The sequence below is a fragment of the Tetrao urogallus genome (assembly GCF_951394365.1).
Source record: "Tetrao urogallus genome assembly, chromosome: 4".
Taxonomy (NCBI): Eukaryota; Metazoa; Chordata; class Aves; order Galliformes; family Phasianidae; genus Tetrao; species Tetrao urogallus.
This window is the reverse complement of record NC_136817.1, coordinates 40,285,987-40,310,003: the sequence shown is the minus strand read 5'-3', so window position 1 is coordinate 40,310,003 and position 24,017 is coordinate 40,285,987. Positions and strand designations below refer to the sequence as shown.

The window sequence follows — 24,017 nt, the reverse complement described above, 5'->3', positions numbered from 1 at the left end:
ATGGAGGGGAACCGGGACGAGGCGGAGAAGTGCATCGGCATCGCGCGCGAGGCGCTGGAGGCCGGCAATCGCGACCGCGCCCTCCGCTTCCTCGGCAAGGCCCAGAAGCTCTATCCCACCGAGACAGCCCGAGGTGAAGCTCCCTGTGGGGGGCGGGGGCTGTCCCGGGGGGTCGCGGGGCCACGTCGGGGGCCGGCCGTCGGGCGGCGCGCGGCGGTGCCGATGCGAGGGGGGCCCCGGCGCGGCCTGCTCCGCCCGATGCCTGCCGCGTGCGCTCGGCCCGTTGGGGGCTGGTGCCCGGCAGGCGGGAGGAGTGGGGTGGGCGTGCGTTCCTGGTCGGTCTGAGCCCGTGCCGAGCCGTTATAGCGGAGCTCGAATCTGCGCGGCCCCGGTTAGCGGCGGCGCGCCTCGGCTCTGGGCCGGGCTGAGTGCTGCCGCCGCCAGCGAGCCCTGCACTAACGGCTTGCGGTGAGAGCTGCTGCTCCAGGCAGGCGGCGCTTCCCTTCCATACGTTGCTTGGGGTTTTCTTGGCGTTTCCCGTTTGGCTGTGCTCTAGCTAAGTAGGAGGTAGGCACACGTTCAGCCTTTCTCGGGAAAACGGGATACCTTGTTCCTTCACAATATAACGGGCCTTTCAGACACTTCTTTGCCACGATTCCAAAAAGTTACCATCTTTCTGGCTATTTCTAGATGAGAAATGGTTCTTAGAAGGAGCAGTGCTGAGATTTCGGTGCACGCCATGCAGAGTGCTCCCTTGTCCTGGTGTCTCTGTGTTGTCAGAACCTCTGGGCGCGGTGACTTGTTGCCTTCCTTTCATTCCCTCTGTGGGTTGTCTGTGCCACCAAAGGAACAGGGAACACTTTGGTGCTCTGTACTGACCTGAGGGCTTTCCTACAGGATAACATACAGCTTGGAAAACTTCCAGTTGCAGTTTCCAGTGAAGCAGTGTTCCAGAACTATGAGGCCTGTTTCTTCATTTGATGTCAGATGAAGAGATTCGCTGAATGTTTTCCATCCTCTCTTGTCTTCCAACTCCTTTTCAAATACAGGCAATAAGCTAAGTAACATAGAGGGTTATTTTGTTTTCCCTGAAAGACAGGATGGATGTTGCTGGTTCATCACTTGAAAGAAACTGCTACTTTGCTTATATCAAGCATGTGGCACATTTATTTTTCGAGTCACGTGGCATCATGCTTTGCTGAAAAAAGAAGCTAGCAAGAACTTATTGTATCCCTTCAATTTCTATAGTTTTAGAATATGACACATGAAAACACGTTTAGCTTTTTGGAAGCTGTGCTGATCAGGAGGCTGAAAGGCTGAAGATTTCAATTCTGCTTCTTCCAGTTAAGAGGGTAACTAATTTATCTGCTTCACACATTTTATTTGCCATTTTTCTCCTCCAAAGTAAGAATTACAGTTATTCTTGGGAAAGTAAAATAAAGTGTCTCCAAGTGATTAATTTTGAGTTCTTGTTGTTTGTTGTCAATGTTTGTGTTTGTTCATTTTTTTTTTAAAATTTTATTTAAAGCAGGGCTCCTACTATGTAACCATCATTGTAAAGTATGCAGTGCAGGAAATAGATGGCTAATTAGGCTATTGTCTGTAGGACACTTGCTTTATTCACTGTGGAAATGAGCAAAGTATGTCACAAATAAGGTACGGATCTGGTGAAAAAAAGATGGTCTTGTGGTTACAGTAGCAGACTGTAACCTGGGCAGTTGTGCACTGATGCAAAATTCTTCACTGGATTTTTCTGTGATCTTAGATAAGTCACTTCACTCAGTTTCCATCAGTGATGGCTAATTGTGCTTCGTTTTTCAAGTATTCTGCTTGAAACAAGGGCCTGGCTTGTGGAACTAGTGGCACTTCAAACTCTGTCTGAAGCTACTGAGAGTTGCAGCTGCCCTAGTACCCCTGCAGGAATCAGGCCCCAGGCCTCATTTGATCTAGGTGCTTAGGAGTTAGGGGACTCTGTAAACGTGCAGTGTCACTGTGCTTCAGCTTTCTAGCTGTGGAGATTGGTAATTCTTTTCGGTTTATTAAATTTCCTTCCAAAATAACACCAACTCATTTAATTTAGTTAAGTTTGTGAAGCCCTTAAACAGACCTGTTATGAGTGCAGTAAGCTGCAAGCATACAGAGTATTGTGTTATCTGGACAGGAACTGGAAGTTGTGCATTAAATTCAAATGGGAATTTTATGGTGACAAAGAATAAATGAAATGACCACTTCATTATCTTATTGTCATCTTTCAAATTGAAGTCAGGGGTCCACTTGGAAAAAAGAACACAACACATTGCTTTATTAGATAATTAAAAATTGTCAGAGAGCATACCCGGAAGAAACAAACAGTGAAGACTTTGTGAGCAGTCTTAATTCTAGCACAATTTCTTACTTTGCTGTCCTAATAGGTTGATTTTAATGGAGAGAGGACAATATGGAGCAGCTCCAGTTGTCATTGTGCACTCCCATGTATTAGAAAGGACTCTTTTCCAGTTTCTCACTCAAGTCACAAGTTCACTACAGGGTTACTTTTCTTATAATTTTGGGAACAGTTGCCCACCTTTTCACAAACGATGTTCTGTCCACGATAAAAAGCAATTAGAATAGTAGTGCTGAGGTTTTTTACTGATGGGAGCTTTCTTCTTCACACACTAGAGTTGATTACAGAAGGGCGGCTTTAACCACTGTCTCTAAACTGGCACTACACGCAGTTTGGTTTTAGCAACATCTGCATTTAAAGTGCATTCAGCACTATAGTTTGGTCATCAATGAAGTTCAGTTTTGCTAAACAAAGCCTGAAATCCACTGACTGCAGCAATGCTATTTTAAGGCTTTACTAGTGTGAAATGTAAGATGAGTGCTTGTTCAGTAATACTTAGCTAATGACTTCACAGGAGCAGTGGTGATGGTGACGTCACTCTTTGGTAGAAAATGGATTTGAAATTCAGATGTACAGTCAAAATACGAAGTTTAATTATGATTTCTGTTAGCGATTCATCCTGCAACTGCATGGAAACTAATTACTTGTCTGGAAAAGTTTTGAGAGTGGATTTAAATATAACAAAGATGTTCTCCTTTTCAAAGATGTGCTCTGTTCTGCTTGGAGCTGCAGGCAGCAGGTGACATTAAGGACAATTTGATTTTTTCAGCACTTCTCAGGATTGCTTGCACCACTTCTGATGATGCCTTTAGGTGCAAACTTTTGTTTTCGTGAGTATGCAGGCTTCATTTTTTAGGGTGTTGCATTAGTATGAGTTCAGAATTCAATAGAATTCTTTTTGTTAGTGACAGAAGGAGTCGTGGAATCAGATGATTCAAGCACCTTTCATTCAGAAGTGAGTAACAGAAGACATGAGAGAGCCTTTGTACACTGGGATGTGAGATTCATCGTCTTACTCGCTAAAAAATAAATCATTGATTCCTTGTATGTCCTGTTCTAAAATACTTATTTGCACACTGAATGTTTTCTCCAAGACTGCTGATACTGCTGTTCTAACGACTGATTTTACCACCAGCAGTCTGTGGAAGAGGCAGAACTGTTTCTGTGTATACGAAGTGAATCTTGAAAACAACATACGTAGACCCTTTATGGGATTTTCTTTTCAAACACAGAGCAGTAACATGTTTGTATGTGCTGTGTCTGGCTAACTTAGGAAGTGAACTCCTAGAGATCTCATCCTTTCTGTGAGTGTCCTAAATTGTCATCTAAGCAGTGTGGCTCCATTATGGGGGTGGGAGGTCTGAGAAGTTTGCGGGGTAGTAGTAGTGTTGAAAGCATGGTGTAGGCTGAGTGTTTTCAATTATTGCTTATCTGGGGCAAATCTGGACTGAAAATGCTTCACTTTGAGGGCGCTGTCCATATCTTTGGTCTTGATTTGTTATTACTTTATTGACCTCAGGTGGTAGCAGAAGGAACTTGCAAATATTTTGCTCTGTGCTTCAGTTTAAACTGAAGTAAGGTAACTACGGCTTTCCTGTTTTCAAGAAGCATCTTTTCTTTGTAGTGCAGACTTCCTCTCAGTGTACAATCCAGCATCTAAATGCCCACCTGTTCTCTATTTTAGCAGTAAAAAGTCTGATCTGATCAATGGATGCATCTTGCTGAGGCAGGCATGAACTCAAGAACAACATTGAAATCAGCCAACTTCCCTGTTCAGGCCATGTGTAGCTATTTGTTTGTCATCAGGCTGCTGTGGCCAGTGAGTAGTAAGGAAGGTATTAAATAGAAGCAAACAGTGAGGGTTTTAAGGACTAACTCTTAGTTGGTTATGAAGTACAGCCTAGTTTGCTGTTGTTTGCCATCTTGTTCCAAAAGGCTCTCTCTTCCATATTTATTAATCTTTTATCCTATATTATGTTTCTTGTGCAGTCCGTTAGGTTAGAATGGTATAGATTGAAATGTATTGGTGAGGTGGATGCCTCCAGAACGCAGGTTTATATCCACGTAACATAAATAAAAAGACAACTCCTGTCTGATGGTTTATTAAAGATGCTCTGTCTGAGATCTCTTGGATCACAGAAGGGAAGAAGATTTAAAGATCTAGCAAAGCATGCTGACTTTAAAAATTCAGGAGTCAAAAACTGGGTATAGTTGTCTCATCTGGGTTTCCTGGGGCAAGCAATAGCTTGAATTTCAGCTTAGTGCTGCCTGAAAAGGATATAGAGCATCAGTTCATGGCCACCAATAGCTCAAGTTGCAAATATCTGTATAATGTAGCAACTGACGTGCTGCTTCGAAGAAACCTCTGGTAGGGTGCATTGCAATTTTCCAGTCTGACAAATGTGTGTCTTCATCTTTCTGATTCTTATCATTCCAATCGTGACTACATTATCAATGCTTTTCTGAGACATAGTGGTACTCATTCTGTTTCCCAGATGAGCATGGGATAGGTTGTGACATGAGTCAAGCGGTTCATTCTGCAGCTCAGGGACTGAGCCCATGATCTAGGCTGTTCTTCATGGGTTGGAAAATGGGATGCTGTCTTTGCACTGTTTGAAAGCTTTAACAGTAATATAAAAAAGCAGGCTGTCGTTTTTTTTTTAATCCAGGATCACTGCTGTTCCCATAATGTCTACTGTTGTTCCACAGGCAGGGTGATGCCGCAGTCTTGTTATCTATGTTCCATTTCCTATAAGCATATACATGTTTTGTCATGTTTGAATTTAATCAAGACATCTTTTGTTTATTACCTTAGCTATGGATACTGAGGCAACCCCAAGGCTGCTTGTTGGGAAAGATAAGGAGTTGAATACTCCTGTTCTTAGCAGCTGCCTATGGAAGCATATAACTCATGCAAATGATTCCCTGAGTTTTGATTAGATGCTGCAGCCTTTTTCCTGGAACAGCATATGTTGCTTGTCTATTCATTACGAAGGCTTGGGAGGGTGATGAGCTGCAAAAGAGCATGCTGTTTTCTTCTGTCACCCTTTTTAAGGTTACCAGAGTAAGTTATGGGCCAAAGAGTGTTTGTTACAACACTGAGATACAGCACTGAGTTCTAGTCTGCTATTGGAGAAACATTTCTCTAGTGTCATCTTCTTATTTGGTATTAGCAAGGCATAGAAACCCATTGGTGAAATGGTCCAAATCTTTTTTTTTTTTTTTTTTTTTTTAAAGTAACACTGAGAATGGATTATCAGTTCTGTTGGGAAGTTCGTAACTCTTGTTTTCCTGATCTGTTAACCAGACAAATCTCACTAAATCTTACTGTGTCATAAATATCAGTAAATTTGTTGCAAGGATGTGTTTGCCTATGTACCAGGGGACACATTGGTCTCTGTGTGCAGTAATTCTCAGATTCTGTAGTGCTAGTTTAGGTCTCAGTGTGAAGCAACTCTCAGGTTCAGCTTACAACTGTTTACTCAGATACTTAGATGTTTTCGCTGCAAATAATGGGTTTGGTATCCCTTTTAAAAGCATGTGGAGCTGAAGAACCTGGACATGATCTCTCCAGTGTTACCTTGTCAGAGGTGGAGAGAAGTCCAGTCATGAATTTTGAAACTTTTTCCATAGTTTTGCAAAGGATGCCGACTGGCAGACTGCAGATTGGTGTATGGTGATACAAAGTGATGGTCAACAAGAGTGGAGAATGCAGCAGCTAGTGTCTTACAATGAGGTGCTCACATTTAAGATATGTGAGAGCCCTGACTTAATCACTAATGCCTATAATGATGCTATGATATACTGTTGTTTTATAGTTTTGTTGGAAGCTATTACGAAGAATGGAAGTACTGCTGGGGGAGGCGCTTACTGCCGAAAACCAGCCAGTAGCAATGATCAAAGTAAGCCCAGTGGCACGAAGGAGGGCAATGCATCTGCTGCAGGTGAAAGTGGAAAAGGCTACACCAAAGACCAAATGGAAGGAGTATTCAGGTATGGCCTCGCTTAATACATCACTGCTTTTCATTCTGTGTGTTACGTACCTATGCATCTGAAGAAGCAACAGAAAATAGAAGCTTAGCGGGGAGTGGTTACTTGTTTGGAACTGTAGTTACAAGAAAGTGTTACTGTGTTCAGACACAATAAAAACAAGATGATACTTAGCTATGTGAAGTAATGTGGATGATTTATAAAACGTACTGAAAATAATTAAGTAGATTTCATGGTAAATAGATGTTGTGATGAGAAGTCTATAGTAAAACTTGTGGAACAGTGTTACTATTAATTATTTTTATACTCAGCTATTTAATTTTGCACGGTGTGCTCACTTGCAAAGCTAATCTTGCTGTTCAGGCTGATCTTAGACCAGTGTTAAAACTGTTTTGTTCTGGAAGTACAGTGCTTCTTCTGAGAAGCACTGAAGCACATAGTCTGAGGTGCATTTATAAACTGTCTGGACTTCATGCAGCATTACGGTATTAAGAAGGGACAACAGCAGAAAAGAAGGATGCAAGAAAAGAAGTAAAGGTCAGTAGAAATGTCCTTTTGAGGCAAATAGCTCTTAAGTCGTGTTAAAATTCCACACTTCTCCATAGGAGTGAGAAAAACATTGTTTTGGGGTGTGCTTTGGTTTTTGCTAATGAAATATTGATCTAGCCACTTTCGAACTGCACACCTCAAAACTTACCGCTACTTTCAGATGAACACAGCCTAAATATTTTCAAAAGAGTTCAAAGGAGAGAAATCCAAAGGTTGCTGTTTCCTACTATGTGTAGATTGGATGACCTATTGTGCAGAACGGACATTTGTGTGGTAATTTTTTGAAGTGACATGTATGTTGCTGTTGTTACTATCTTGGGATCTTTTCCTGATGTTCAGTGAGTAAGGAAAAAGTTGCCTTTCTTTGTTGACAAAGCAGCAGTGCATTCGGTCAGAAAGAGAACAGTGTCTGGAATGATTACAGTTGTTTGTGTGGCTGTTTAGTAAAATTTTCATTTACTGTCTTATCTTTGCTTCATTGATATTGTTGACCTTCATGGTATATTTAAGTAAAACCTGAGTAAGAGTGTTAATTTTTGACCACTGAAATATTGGCTGCAATCTGTGTGCATGCAGATGTGCATGTGGACATGTGGGGTGGAATATCCAGCAAGAAGTCCTTCTGTAAAATGAGGCTTTGTGTAAATTAAGACATGTAGGCACGTTTTCAGAAAGCTGCTACAATTATGGCTGCTGTATTACTGCCAGTATTCATTCACCCATGACATGCCATTCTGAGCTACAGTCTGCTTTGACATCAGGCTCCCTGCAAGTTCTGGATTTTGTTTGCTTGTTTGTTTATTTTACCAGAAACCAGAAATGTTCTCCATTATGCCTTGTCTAAAACAATGCTACAGAGCCAGCTTTCCTCCACGTTATTTCCTTCCATGATATTGGTTCCTGTAAGGGGCTTACAATATACCAGATAAAATCAACCTACCTTAAGGAGATCAAAACCAGAGATATTCTTGGAAGTTATATATTGAGGGTAATGTTCATGCAGTGTTGGTTCTTAGTGGTTATTGCAACAATATATTTTGTGAATATAAAATCTGTGTTTTTAAAATCTGTGCAGATTTTTGCGAAGAAGTAATTGCAATAGTTTGCAGAGCAACCCATGATTGTATTTTATATACAACTTATGAAATCGGTTATTAAAACATTGTCTTGACCTTAGCCAGATACTAGCTGTTCTGTAGTATAGCAGTTCATGAATGTTTGGAGAGAGGCAGACTTGCGGTGCAGATGTGCAGTAATGAGCAGAGAAAGTCGCTAGTCTTGTTGGAAGTCTTGAAGAGTTTGTCTTGATTTCTGTCAGCAACATCAACATGCCACTTAATGAATTGGTGCTGAAGAAGATAAAGAATGTGTGTTCCTTGCCAAGGAGAACAGGATTAAGCAGAACCAGTGGGCTAAATCTCCATAGAGAAATGTAACGCATTCAGTAATGATGGCTAAGGGAAGCTCATATTTAAACTGCAGTGAGAATGGGCTTTTTAGTTGGAAACATGACAGTCTGCATATGTTTTTGCTTCATCAGACCCCAGGCTTTTCCAATTAAATGAAACATGTCCCTTTGGGGAGGATATTCTTCAGTGCCAAGCTTGTCACCACTGTTTGCTTCTGCTGTACCATAGATGAAAAATTTTCAGACTTTTGAATTGGTTACAGAACTGCAGTGTGAGAAAGGTAGATTTAAATTGGGTTTTGTGCCTGTTAGCAAGTTAAGAAGTCTTAAATTGTTTATTAGTTCTTAGTCGAAAGACATTAATGTGACCCTGTTAAACTGTTGTTTTGTATGCTTAGAATTTGAAAGACGGTCATTAACCTCAGATGTCTCTCTAGAAATTTTTTGTTTCGTTAGTAATTGAGTATAGACTGAGAGAAAGCACTGGAGATGTAACTACACGTTATACACAACCCTTTTTTACAAACACTTGTGAGCTCTAGGACAGCGAAACAGCCTGGGAGCTCTCTGGCTTGGTTTGGTTACCTGGAGTTGGCCAGCAATCTTATGTTTGCTTGTCAAAGGAGATTTAAGAAGTGTAGTGAAGACACGCTTGGAGTGATGTAACTAATTAATCTGCCTTACTTTTCAGGGTTACTCTAGTAATGCAGATAAGTATGAGTACAAACAAGCACCCGAGTGCTGTTCTTACTTCTTTTCCACATACACAGGGGACACTGATCACTAGCAAGCTGCTGCAACACATTGGGCATTGCATGAGCTTGCAAACAAGTTACTCGGCAGGGAGAAGTGTGAGATGCAATACCTTTCTACTGGTTGCATAAGAGCCTTGTAGGAAATGAGCTCACTATTTCGGTCTGACAGTTTAAAGGTTGAGTTATTCAAAAGCACTTTTTTTTTGTCTCTTAATGAAATGCTTTGAAAATACCATCTACATGTATGTATCTTTTTCTTAAATGCATTTTTTCTCCAAAAGCTGGATCAAGTAGCCTAAACACTTTAGGTGAGCTGCAGATCAGAGATATGCAGAAATATGTTAGGAGCGGCAGTAGACTTAATGTCTTTTTAGAGCAAGCGCTCTAGTCTCTAAACAAATCCTGTCTGAGCAATGTTGGCTTAAGTGCATGAGAATCACAGGCATGACAAAAACCAGAAAACTTGCTTTTGGCTTCTGTAGTCTCTTACTTAAAGTACTTCCTTAAATATTCAATATGGGTTGATGGCATTTTTTGCTGAGATAAAGAAATGAAACCTCTGTGTAAGAAAGAAAATGTAAACTTTTTTCTTCTGGTTAACTGCAGAAGTGCTGATTAGGATTACAGTTGTCAAGGAGTTCTTATTTATAGTATCTGCCTTCTCATACCAACCATGCAGAGACTTTGGAAAGGCTTTGTGGACTAGCATGAAATTAAAAATAAAAAATAATAAACAGCAGGCAATTGATTTTTTTTTTTTTTTAATCTTTATCATGTATTTTTATGCTTTCAAATTTGTGTTATCTGTTATCTGCATGGTTTGAGGGGGAAAAAAAAGTTTTGGAGCTGTAGATAGGTTGTGTGCTTTATACACGTCCCTTTAAATGATCTGAAAGATCATGTGATGTCCAGTGCTGCTTTTTAGAAAATGAACTATAGCACATACTTCCATATTATTTTTTGATGGATGTAAAATAACTGCCATTACTAGTAATATGTTATAGTTGAACTGTTTTCTTGTGAAAGCTGGAATATTGCTTTTCCTGCATTGCTGATGCCTGCCCCTTGGAACAGCGCAGGAATGAGACGCTTGTATTTGGATCTTTGAGCTAGAATGAAAACAAACTAATATAGGAATAGGTTCTGTACGAACCTTGCAAGGCAGGGTTAAATTTCATCCTGTAATGGTCAAGAATAATGAGCAACTTGATAGGAATTCCTTGCGTAAACAAAACAAAAACATCCCTCCACACGTTTCATGGATCAAACTGTAAGGAATGCAGGCTGTGTGACTGACAAGAAAACAATGCAGACCTTCTGCAGACTTCTGCAAGTTCATCACAAATAAATATATTGTTACCTTTTTAACATGAAGTCAAGAAGGTAATTAAAATGAAATAATAGGTTCAATCAGCTGTTCTTGAAATGAAAACAACATCAAAAAACACACCACACAAAGCAGAGGAATCAGGACACACCTTTAGTTGGGCTGCTAGAACTACTTGGAATTAATGATGTATCCAGCTGAATGGTTAAGAAAGTCATGATATAAATCACTGTCACAAGGTCTGTCATGGAATGCACAGAAGATACAGAATGCCTCAATTTGCACTTTTAATAGTTAAGCTGCACCTTTTACAGCTAAGAATTTTAAATGTAGTGAAAAGTATGCTGATGTAAACACAGACCTGGATATTTCATGTAATAAACACAGGAGAAACAGTGTGGTTGGGTATCTCAAGAAGAAAGTGCCAAGACTATTACCTTCATGTATTGTTGAATCTGTGTGTAAAATAGAGATCTTAAACTGCTGGGGCATAGTAGGGGTATGTTGGTACCAGCTTGAGTTCCTCATCAACTCTGTGATGACCCTTCTCTTTGCAGTTTAGAAGCATCATTTTCAGACTACATTTCTGCCATCCAAACTATGATTGGCACATTTCCAGTTCAGCTGCAGGATGCTATTTGCATCAGGCTTGCTGGAAACTTGAGCCTATGCAGAAATTGTTTTGTGTTTTACTGTCTTTTTCTGCTTACTGGTGGGATCAGAAGTCAGTCAGTGTAGTTTCCTTTTGTACCTTTCCTCATTGCTAGTATTCACACTGCTGCTCACTGCTGCTGAGTTTAGATGAGGATTATTAGGATAAATAACTGACTCCAATCAGGAGTTTTTGGAGATTGTAGTAAAAATATCTGTCATTTGAGCTATCCCTATGCACGTGCACAGAAGTTTCAAAAGGCCCTTTGAAATACATAGTAATTCTGGTAGACAAAATTTTGTAGTTCCTGATCGTTGCGGCTATTTGATATGGAAATGTAAGCAGGTTTGGTTAACCTGATAAAAGCTGCTGATTCTGACCTAATCTGAATTGTAGATTTGAAAAGCGAAACAAGAAGCAGAGCAATCGGATCACATCGTTTTGTAGGCACAGGAGAACCGGTGCTGGTAGACCCAGAATTTCTGTAGGTGAAAACAAACATTTTGGGATTTTCTCTGCGTTCAGAGCTTGGAGAGGAGTGCAGGTGCAGACAGAGATGGCTGTTCCAACACTTGGAAGTGGGCTGGTCACAGGTGGCTTGTCAACTGCAAAATGGAATGGTGGAGGTTGTGCTGAGACATCTCTGTCAACAGGCTATGGATGAAAGTAGGCCATCACTTGTGCTGTGTTCTGAGAAGTCCACTTTGAAAAAGTCAGGTCGTTTTTCAGGAACATCAAGCACTGTGCTCTCCTAAAACAGCCAGAAAATCCATTAATCAGGAGAACATTACCAGGGGGGTAGCAATTCAGCAAGGATGGAAATCAGCTAAACAACGTAAGTAATCTGAGAGTGATTTGGAACAGAAGTAATCCAACCAGAAATCAAAATCAGAAGAAACACAATTCCCCATAATAAAACAAATTAACACAAAGCAGCAACCTCAAAATAGTCCAGAAATAAACAACGACGACAACAACAGTTCAATACAAAAGGGGGCGGCGGTTCCTGTCAAGTGATGTGTAAATTACAGTTTTAAAATGAAACATCTGTGTGGGGTTTACATATGCAAGAAAATAAGCAGTGAGAATAGCCTTAAGAATAGTGAGACCAAATAGAAACAGTAGTTTGAAATGTACCTTTGGAAAGCAAGTCGTTCGTGCTGCAGGAGAGAGGTTTTAGATGCAGATAAAAAACACAAGTGACATCAGTTATCAGCCTTTTCCAAAACATTTACTGATTTTCCTTTAAGTTCTCCCAGCTTCTGCAGGCCTATGATGTGTGGCTGGGAGTAGGATACAAGTGGGAGGGGGAAGAATTGCAGGGGGATTCTGGCAGAATGGAGAATCATACTTCAGTCTATAGCATCAGTTAGCTTAGAGATAGTGGTGAGGGATGTGTCCAGTAAAGATCAAGGCTCAGAAATTGGGCATGGTTTTCCATCAGCTCCAAGCAGCTGGAGAGAAATTTTTCATGAGGATGGTGGCAGTGTGTGGGAAGAGGACTGAAGCCTTGGAGAGTCTTTGCCACATCCATGGTCTCCATCTCTTTAAAATGAAAGGAGATGAAGACAGGCCTCAGTGGGCTGGGCTGAATGCTCCAGCCGTGCTGGAGTAAGCCTGGGTAAGAACTGAGCCATTAGCATGAAATGATTGCCCTGAGTTCTGCTCAGCAAGAGAAGTGCTGGCGGCTGTTGCTAACTCTCTCCCTGTAGGAAACTGTGTTGATAAGACTAGGTACCAGCTACTTGGGGTCCAGGTGTTTTTCGTTGTCGTGTCAAAGGTATCATACAAAACTCTCCTTTGCAATAAAAAGGAGGGTAGTGCTGCAGGCACTGTTGCTGTAAACATGACTGTCCTGAGGGGAATATGCAAGGGACAGTAAAAGTCAGAAGTCAGCACAAATTCACCAAGGCGTCTGGTTGTTTAGGTTAGGTTAGTCTGGTTGTTTAAGTTAGGAGGGCGAGCAGATAGAAGATGTGCTTGAAATGTTAAATCCTAGCTTCATACAGAATTGGGAATGTTGGAATGGAGATGTTTGTGTATGTGCAGATGTTTTTTTGCTTGACAAACGTTTGTTTATTGTTAAATAACAGTTCATTTATGGGCCAGGCTAGCTGTTGCGTGGACTGTGGTTATATTCTCTTCTGAGGGCGAGTGCTGTGTGACCCCAAAGCAGGTTCGTGCCTGCACTTTCTCCTGAAGCCACAGCTCTGGTTTGACACACTGGCTCTAAGAAGAACACGGGCAGATCCTGACCTGTGCATCTTCTGGTCAATAGTAACTGTTCCAGCTTTCCTCATGAGGATTGTTCACCGTGGGACTTCCACTGACCGTGAATGGGGGAAGTTTTTGAGGATTAGAAGAACTGCTTGACATTTCTTGGGTTGTTCAAGTTTTTTTCCCCTCCTGTTTTTTCTGCTGGCTGCTTCTCAGACAGCTGTAAAAGAAGTGAATACCAAGTCTGTTCAGAAGTAAACTTTCATGGTATTATTTTTTCCATGTTAGTTGCTTCCATGTGAAATGACCTCTCTCTGGGGGAAAGGAGCTGTTGATAGTTCAGATTCTGAATTACTGAAGAGAAGAATTTAGATCAGATGCTGATGCAGCAATTTCATGAAATAAAAGCTTGATTTGACTTCTAAATAAAGTTCTTTGTTCTTGGTAAGTTTCATAAGTAACCCAGCTCTTGAAGCTAAAGATGAATGGATTTGTGGATAGTACCAAAGTTTTTGCTTACTGTACAAATTAATAAACAAAGGTTTCCAGTACTCAGAGTGTAATTTAATATATTTGCTTTCCTTTCCACTCCTTCTTGATGATGGATTTGCTGTGTTATTTTTAATTAGCATTATCAGCATCCTAACAGGAGCTTATTAAATGTTACTTGAAGATAATGAGCTGTATTTATTTCACAGGATGTTCATGTTGGCAGCTGCCTGCATATGTTTTCTTCAGAGCGCTTGTGAGCATTACATGGAGATTGCTGTAAAAGCTCATGTTGTTTGCTTGAAAAAGGGATCCCTCAAATGAAGCTTGATGTGCTCAGTCCATGAACTTTAAAGGACCACACACGATGGTGTGGTTGTACTTCTGATGCATTCCCTTAATTACAGTCTTCATTCTTTCATGAAGCTGCCAAATGCTTGCTTACCCCCTTTTTTTCCACTTGGCTTCTATGTGTATAGTCTCTGTAACACTAAACTCATATTTATGTAGAAATGTATGCATTTAAAAGAATGTGGACACACTTACAGCCACGTAAAGAGGCTCATGCCAGCTTTTTAGGTAGTTCTGAAAATAATTTCTTGCTCAGACCAGCTCTTTTCTTTTGTTCTTTGCCAAATGTTAGCATGTGCCTCATTTCTGTAGTGCAGTACTGTGGTACAGCCTTTTTTTCCTGAGTTTCTGAACTTCTCCCCAGATTATATCTTTTTTTTTTTTTTTTTCTTTAAATCAAAACTTAACAAGGTTGATTTTAAGATGTATTTATTCTTCGGTCAGTTCTTCCTACCTACATACTGTTAATGCCCTCTCTTCCCCAGTAGCTGCAGTTGCTCTCTTCTGAGTATTGTAAAGCATATCAATGGTAGGTTTTTAAGAGTTTAAAAAAGTGCTGCGTTGAATATTTAAGATGAATTAAACCTAAATACAGGATCTGGTCTTGCTTTTTTCTTGTTGCTTTAATCTGTAAGCAGCTTGCTAAGATTCAGGTGCCTTCTTAGGTGTGTTCTCACATGCCTTATTTCCCTCAAAAGTGACTGAATGATGCTATCACTTGACATTTGTTTGGAGAAGAGGTGATGTTGTTTGGTTCTATTTGTATTGTGCATTTACTGTTGAGACTGAAAACGGCCTTCCTATCTGCTAGTTTTGCAAAATAAACTTAGAATCTTCATTTTATGCATTATTAACAGCAGTATTCATGTAATTGAAGATAAAGAACTTCTACAGTAATTGCAGACAGAAGCCTTTTCTTACAACTTTGGTAGCTGCACAGTACAATAAATTAAGTGTATGCATTAAGAAATTTTGAGTACAATACTTAATTGTCTTCAGGGTTGAGCTTATTGTGAAAAATGGCATTCATCTTTATTACTTACGGGAATTTTTTGTGTATTTTATATTGTGAGTGAGAATTTTACAGTACTGCATCAGTGCAATGTATTGCCTCATTTGTGAGTGTTCTAACATACTCCTTTTGCATCTTTTTGGTTACTCTCTTTTATTTCATTTTCCTTTGCAGTATGAAGAAGTATAAAAATTATTACGAAGTCCTTGGGGTATCAAAGGATGCAGGTGAAGAAGACCTGAAGAAAGCTTATCGCAAACTTGCTTTGAAATTTCACCCAGACAAAAACCATGCACCTGGAGCTACAGAGGCATTTAAAAGTAAAATATCATGTTTACTTAAACTTTGTTTTACGATTGAACTCTGTCAATTTAAAAGGAATTCATCTGCACTGGTAGATTGTCCTTCTATATAAAACTGCCCGTGTAGTGTTTTGTAGCTAATATTAAACAGACGTTTTATCCAAGGAAATGTTTGACCTCTATTATCTTAGTACATGCATAGGATTTGAAATGGAGTTGAGTTTGGTTTCGGAGGATTGACTGTGATTTTCAGGTACAGGGAAAGGATACTAAAACTTGATTTGTGAAACCCCGTTGCGTTTTTTTGCTGTCATTCATTTGCACTAAATGTAATCAGTTGATTTTTACTGTCAGTTTAAGTTGGTTCAATATCAGTACATATGGTATATTTATTGAGGTGATTTGGGGGATTATAGCATTTGCCATTACTTTGGCTTCTGCAGTACTTGCATCAAGAATGGCTGTTTGGGTGAAGAGTAGTAGTTATGTGGAGTAAATGTCAGTCATTGACAATGCATTGTTATTTTTCAGAGAGATAGTAGTACACTTCAAAGTAAGTGGTTGCTGTGTTGCTTTAACTGGATATGGAGCTTGTAGTAAATCATTTTGTGTTGTGAAACTGATTTCTAGTGTAAGCATTGATGATAGCCTGTCAAAATATCCTGACTGAATATACAAAATGGCCATGGACATATTTAGTTTAATATTGCTGAAATGAATATAATTTTACTAGGTACACAGTTAAATCTATGACATTGATATTTGAGCACAAAGAAAACACCGAGGTAACGTTCGCTTGCAAAAGGCAGTTTTTACTGAATCGTGTGCCATTCTAAGTTACCTTCTTTTCCTTAGAATTCCTTTTGTGTAGAATTCCTTGTGAGTAGCTTTCTTTCATCTTCCACACAGAAACACTTATTCAGACATGCCCATGAGTAGCTCCCCTTAACTGTTTCTTTGGTCGAGATTTACAATCCGATAGTCAGACCATAAGGTTGCCAAGCTCTGCCCTGTGCAAGGAGAATTGTGCAAGAAAAGCCTTTTGAAGAAAACAGGCTTCAAGTCAAATACAGGTGAAGAAAAATATCTGTGGGAAAAGGTCTTGCCTAAAGAGACAATCTGACAGTGGTACTTCTGTATATTTTTCCTTTGTGAAGTCTATATACAGACATTTGAAAAACTCAATGGAGTAAAACTCCTACATTGGGAGGGAGGGGTATGAGGGTAAAAAAAAGAAAAAAAAAAAAGGAAAAGAAAAATCCCAAGCAAAACTTCTGATACAGACGTAAAGGGTAATTACTATAGTAGCATGTTAACAGTTCCAGGTATGTTATATTAGGGAAGTTTCTCAGTAATGATGATTTTTATATGCTGTGTGATTACTTTAGTTTAAAGGATATGTTATTCTTATAAGACTGTCTCCAGCATTAGAAATTAAATAGTTCTCCCTTATTAGTATCGTTTTAAATAATTGAAATCTTAGAAGTTGGTATCTTACTGTTTTAGCTTTTATTTAACATCAGTACTTTGGTCACATTTGTTTTCTTGGACTTGGTTTCACTTTTTGGTTCTTAACTGGATGAGTGCCTGAACAGAAGAGTTTGCTGATTAAAAATTAATAAATGCTAGCACTTCTCTTGCATTGATATTACTGTCATCTTATTGTATGGCTGTATAAATGTGTCATTTAGTTTGCCTTTGAAGGTGCCAGATGAGTTTCTAACATCCAGCCTAAGAAGAGGTTTCATAACGTGTTTTTTCCTCAAATGTTATTATTGTAAGGAAAGATCACATTAGAAAATAGAATTGAGTTTAGTGTTAAGGCCTAAGTAAGTACTTTGTGTGATGCTGTCCAGAATTACTGTTGTATTACAGAATCTTCTTTGAGGTCTTATTTTGGATTAAGAAATTTGTGTGGAAATAATCACTTTTAATCTTTTTCAATCTCTTTTGTCTTGAAGTCCTTTATATTGAAATCAAATCTTGGAATTTTGGAAGTTTGGAGTTAGCATCAAATAATCAAAAGCAAATAGAAAAGTGTGCTGACTGTACTGTGACAGTATGGTCTCTTCACTTTATTTCTCACCCGATAAACATTTCAAAAATTTTTAACTGTTGAAAAAATCTTGGTTTTTTATTGCCAATTGTATCCTTTACTCATTAGCACATCAACCTTGCAGCAATACTTGGTGTTGTTAGTACATCTTACGTGCTCTCAGGTTTCATTTCTTTGGGTTTTCTTCTCTATTTTACAAAATTATTAATGACCCTTTCTAAGGGCATCTTAAAAGGCACAAGGCTAGGACTCATTAATTATTATTTTTTTTAGATTGAATAATGTTGAAAGCATTAATTATGCAAAGCCATAGTTTTATTTGCCTGTGTTGAGGTGATAATGCTGCACCTTTAACAGACTTTTAATGACTGAAGGTTTTTCAAGCAGAAAACATTGTCCCTCTGCCTTGTGTTGATGGGGTGCAAAGTCTCTTTTTTTTGGAGAGATCTGGAGGAAAGCAGAAAGGTCTTAGTGAACATACATCCAATTGAAGATTATTCATTGAGTGTCAACAGAAGATTTCCTTAAATCTGCAAGAGCTTTATGCCTGCGGACAGGAGTTGGGGTCAAAGCTTGGAAGGACAACAGACCTTTGTGGTCTTTTCACACTGACTGAGTTTGTCCCTTTCTGCTATCAAAATTGAGGTTGGTTGTTTGTGATAATGTAGAATGATTGGAGACAAACATTCTGGCCAGACTCTCAAACCATTAAGGCTGTATCAACAATCTCAGAAATGTACAGGTTCTTGTAATGCATTCATATTGTACTCTTCATGTTCCATCATGCAAAACTTTCTGTTATTAATGTACTCCATAAAATATCTGTAGTAGTGTGCGAATGTAAGGCTGACATATTCAAAGAAGTTGCCACTTACAAATGAAACCAGAGAAACCCGTTGAGTCTATGATGCTTTGAAGTTGCTATAGGAAATGGAACTTTGCAGTTACCTGATTTCAAAAGTTTCCTTATAAAGCTTGATTTTTTTTTTCTCAGTTGCAGTGAGAGAGAAAATTTCCGCAGAAGTAGGTATTCCTCTAGAAAAAGGAACAAAACTGCCCTACCTTCTGCCTAGTTCAGCAGCATGAAAGGTCTTTTGAATAGTGTTGGTGGGAAACCCAGTAGAAGCTATGCTACAGAAAGCAAGAGATGTCTCTGAATGCTCTTGTATTATAGGTGATTAGTAACATACAGTAAGGGACATCAGGCTCCACCTGTTCTTGACTTTGAAACTGTATTTCTTCTTTGCTTCAGAAATAGGAAATGCATATGCTGTGCTGAGTAATCCAGAAAAACGAAAGCAGTACGACCTTACAGGCAATGAAGAGCAAACGTGCAGTCACCCTAGCAATGGTAGATTCAACTTTCACAGAGGCTGTGAGGCTGATATTACTCCAGAAGATTTGTTCAACATGTTTTTTGGAGGGGCATTTCCAACAGGTATTTCTGTTCATCAGCATAATAATGGAGATATAGTGGTATTGCTCAGTGGCACTGGAGTTTTAGACATTCCAAAACAGTACAATTACTCCACACCCCCTTGCATCTCCAACTCTTATCTGCATCAGTTTGTTTTTCCCCAAGGTATTGATAAATTCCCAGAATGCAGTTGAGCTCTTTAGAGTTTCTGTAGTGAAATAGTAAATCACTTATTTTAGAGCTTGAAATACTTAAACTACTTTGGAATTATAAGATGTCTTAAAGCTGGTTTATTTTATGTATCATCATGCAGTGACATTAAACTATGTTGTCGCTCCTATATTGACCTCTTAAATAGTTTCTTTTACATTTCAAATATGGATATTTCTTTCCATAGGTAGTGTGCACTCATTTTCCAATGGCCGTGCTGGCTACAGTCATCCTAATCAGCACCGTCAGAGTGGACACGAGAGGGAGGAAGAGAGGGGTGATGTATGTTTAAGCACCATTGACTCTAAACTGTGTGTTGTGATATTTGCTTGTAGTCACGTTTAGTAATGAGATTGTGTAGCAGCTCTGTACTATAGAGGAAAATTACAGTTACATATTTGAAAGTGTTGGCAAGTTGGCAGTCAGCTGATGTGGTAAATAGACACAGCTTTGAGAAGATAGTAGCATATTTTTGTAAATCTGTCGTGTACCACTATTGGGCTAGAGACCGGCCAGTAATCTTTGCTTGCATTTAAAAGTTGATTTGGGCTGAAGTAAGAATGGTGCTTATGAATTGTATAGAGACTTGTATAGTTATTATAGAACTGTATCAGTGAGACCAAAACATCAAGTACTTGTGACTGAATTAAGATATTAATTTAGTACTTGCTTGTGGCTACATGTTAATCAATGAATTCTGGCAGCATCACACCCTATGGATATTCTGTATGCACTGGAAATTAAGATAGCACTTAACTGTTTGCAGCTTTTTAGTTGATGTTTTATAACAGCCCTTGATACTGAAAGCAGAAAGTCATGCTTAGAATTAATTTTTATCAAACGTACCTGTTTGCTTGATACTGGTTTATGAGATATCTGAATCTGTTGGTTTTTTTTCCTCAGGGAGGTTTTTCTATGTTCATTCAATTGATGCCTGTTATAGTGCTGATCCTTGTCTCCTTGTTGAGCCAGCTGATGGTATCTAACCCTCCTTATGCCTTATACCCAAGATCGTAAGTAATGTTCAATTACCTTCATTTTAAACAGGGAAGGACATTGTAACCATGCTTTCCCAGTTAGAAGCATTTTAGGGAGTCTTCCAGTAGTTGGTCCTCTGTTTCCTACAGTGAGGGAACAAAGAGAAAGTGTAGATGAAGCTGAGCTGAAGCAAAACTAAACTTTTGAGGTTAGTGGTAAGAACATGCTGTGCAAATGTAGCAGAGAAAAGAGGTCAGCAGTGCCTGAGTTTAGCACATCTTTTAGTATGAGGCAAAGGTGTTTGCATTTCCTGTGTACTTAATCAAATCCTAAAAACTGCTAAGGCTCATTATTCTTTTAGGAGTCATCTAGGCTTGTAGCAAGCAAAGTGCTTGAAGAAAACTTTCGCATTCTTGTTCAAGTTTTGAACTAGATAAGGGCTAGGGAAACTGTCTGTTCCAGATGATGATAAAATAGTACATCTCTGTTTTCTCTCAAAGGATTCTGATAGTGAAATTTAACTCTTTTGTACAGAAGGATATGTGTGTTTTTATCTTAAAGAAAGTAACTTGTGAAGATAAGAAGAACGCAGTTAGCTAGCAGACTCAGTCCACACACAACTGTTTTAATGGTCCTCAGTTCCTTCTAGAGTTCTCATCCCCACAATAAAAGGCTGCTTTTCGCCTTTGTTATTTTTCGTAGTTCTTTATTTCCAGAATATGATGTTCTCTCTTCTGCATCTAAGCTATTATGATGCATATTAACACTTACCTGCCAGAATGTTTATGGGCAGTCCTTGATTTCTAATTCTCAGAATGCCAGCAGGAAAATGGATTTGTCATGGATTGCAGTAGACACATTGAAATGGAGACACCTATATTGACAGACAACCTATATTGGGTTGTCATGTGTTTTTTGTTGGCTTCTTTTTCTGTTGAGTTGGAATGAAATTTTCTGTTATCAAAGCTTACATGTGGCTAAAGGGGTATGGAATCTTACTAAATTGTTTTTTTCAAGATCAAGGATGAAAGCACCAAAATTTTAATGTTCTAGTAAGGGAAGTAGTTTTCTTCTCTGGAAGATTATACAGCCATTCATTTCAGTATTTATCTCGCAATGGCGAATTCAGCAATGTGCTGGTGTTCTTCTGTAATAGCAATATGTTTTAAAAGTGAATATGTGGTATAAAAAATCAAATATCTAGTCTCTCCCTACCTCCTTTCTTGGCAGAAGTACAAGGCAGACTATTAAAATGCAGACAGAAAATCTGGGTGTTGTTTATTATGTCAACAAGGACTTTCGAAATGAATATAAAGGAGCATCATTACAGAAGGTGGAAAAGAGTGTGGAAGAGGATTATGTGTCCAACATTCGTAATAACTGCTGGAAGGAGAGGCAGCAAAGTAAGTCTGGTAATTTCATGAAATAATGCATAATTACACATTTAAAAAGAACAAAAAGATTGTCTCAGGCAAGAGTGGAGTACTTGTATTATTCATATATCTGGACAAGAAAACAAGGGAAAGGTTCCCTACTGTTTCTCACTTCTTGAGATGTCCCAGCTAGTGTCACCTAATTTTGCTGTCATTTATTCAGTGATCAAACAACCATCTGCAAGTCATCAGCTATTTTAACCTGTTATCTGTGATGGTTTCTTAGAAAACTAACAACTGCAGTGAAATGATAATGAGAAATAAATTGCTTTAAGTTAAGGATGAGAGTTTAGAATTCTTTCACATTATTTTATCACACTGGTATCTTTAGTATTGTGTACATCCCTGGGTGCTTTAAGATAAATAAAATGAAAGCTCACACAGATACTTCCAGAGAGGGAGAAGATAATCTGCCTTGGACAGCGGTACAAATAAACAGTTATTTTTCCAAGCAACCAAGGACACCCAATATGTAAAACATTGCAACCTAAAAATCAGTGCTTTATCTTTTGACAGCGCTGCATGGGTCCTTAGCTGTATCATCTTTGAAAACAGTCTTTTAGCTTATCAGCTGTGGTGCCATTCTAGTTTAATATATGAGTGGCTATTTTCTTGCAGGAGAGGCAGCCTGGAATTTGATATTAAAGCATAAGAATACTGAATAGCATCCACCATCTCTAAATTATCAGCAATTTTAACCTGTTACTCTATCGTCTGTGACCAAGTGGTCTGAACTATTATGTATTATTTCAGTATTACCTTACTGGGAAAAAAATGATTCATGAACTGTCGGTCGCTGACCGACTGCAAATTTCACTCATTCTCTGAGTGAAATTGTGTGTATGGCTTTATATGAAATTAAAGCTGCATAACTTTAATTTTTGCAACCAGAAATGCCAAACCTGTCAGCTCAGGGAGCACCACCTTAGCTTCTCCCAGTTGTGAAAGACAGATACTTAGAGCTAGTCACATGCCTGGACAGGGCTGCGTTCATTCATTACAATTGACCTGCCTAGATACAAATATGAACTTTGCCCATGCACAGCAGACCCACTGCTTCCCACAGGCATTATGCTCTTACTCATGAGTACATGCTGCTTATGCATAAGATATTTCCAACTAGATCGTCTTTTGATCATCTTGAAATGTTTGAATATTGTCACTCTTCAAAAAATGAATGCCTCATTTTTCATCTACAGGTGGTTGCTAAATGAATGATTGATAGCCATATGTAATGAAAGGTTTTTCAAAAATGAGAGGTGTTTACTAACAAAAAAAATGGAACACAAGACACAAACCAGCACGATAAAAGGAGGAGGACATATTCTTTGTGTATTTTTTTCAGCACAGTGTGGACAAAGAAGGAAAGTTTACGTTTAGTGACCTAGTTATTATACAGAGATTTTACTGGTATATGTTATTTGTGTTTCCTCTCTTATGTCTCCTATATTTTCTGTCCAGATATCTTTGAAAAGGTAAATGTTTAGCTGATATGCCATTTCCACTGAGGAGGGAAAAATACCTTTCCCATTTTTCATCATTTGGTCTTGAGTTGCTTACTTTGACTATGAGTAAAGTCCTTGTCAATGCAAAGAACCCTATCTTTCCATATGTAAATACATAATGGGAGATTTAATGACTGGAGAAGCATCTGACTTCTTTGTAAAGAACAACTGCCTGAAAGTGGTGACTGTCACATTGTTTGCCATTTGCAATTTATCAGACTGGGATAATTACCCAAACTGATGTATAAGAAAGTGACCCCAATAGATTTTCTCTATTTGTAGAAACAACTGACATGTTTTTACAGATTTAAAATACTTACTGTGTTTTGAATTTTTTTGACAGTTATAATCTTCTTTCCAGTGTTGACTGGTGCTCCAGAGTGAATTAAAATGCTTGCAGTGTCAAGCTGTTGAACATGAGTATAATACAGAGAGCTCTTAACAATACCTATGAATGCTGGCAATCTGAAGCAGCATCTATTGAAGTAATAGGCTTAGCATTCAGAATGAATTGTGAGGCACAGACAAGATGCTAGAGCTTTCGGTAACATGCAGCATGATGCAGGTGGTCATTTTTTGTTTTGTAATCAGGTACTGCTGTATGAAATATGAGGGTGCTGGGAGGTTGTTACTACTGTGACTGCTAGGAAAGATGAAATGCTTGTGAAGACACGGTGAAGGGAAACCTGTAGCACTGCTGTTTAGATGGTTTCTGTGGGTAGTTAGAATAGAGAGAAAGAGAAAAGGGTGAGGATTAAACCTGTGTTGTTCTGAACTCTCTGAGAAGGAGTGCAAAGCACGTGCAAAGCATTCAGTTTTAAACCTGAAAAATGTTTTCTCTTTTTTTTTTTCATGAAGAAACAGATTTACTTCATGCATCAAAAGTTTATCGAGATGATCGTCTCCGAAAGAAAGCAGACTCCATGTCCATGGAAAACTGCAAAGAACTAGAACGTTTGACCAGCCTCTATCGAGGAGGATGA

General features: G+C 38.9%; 1 protein-coding gene across 1 annotated transcript; it reads left to right on the top strand.

Moving 5' to 3' along the window:
• On the top strand, nt 1-24,017 carry DNAJB14 (DnaJ heat shock protein family (Hsp40) member B14; the record flags this gene model as incomplete). Its single annotated transcript, XM_079534981.1, has 8 exons — nt 1-133; nt 6,202-6,376; nt 15,308-15,453; nt 18,744-18,929; nt 19,306-19,400; nt 20,022-20,131; nt 21,327-21,499; nt 23,893-24,017. 8 exons carry the CDS (start codon nt 1-3, stop codon nt 24,015-24,017), a joined length of 1,143 nt encoding a protein of 380 aa, XP_079391107.1.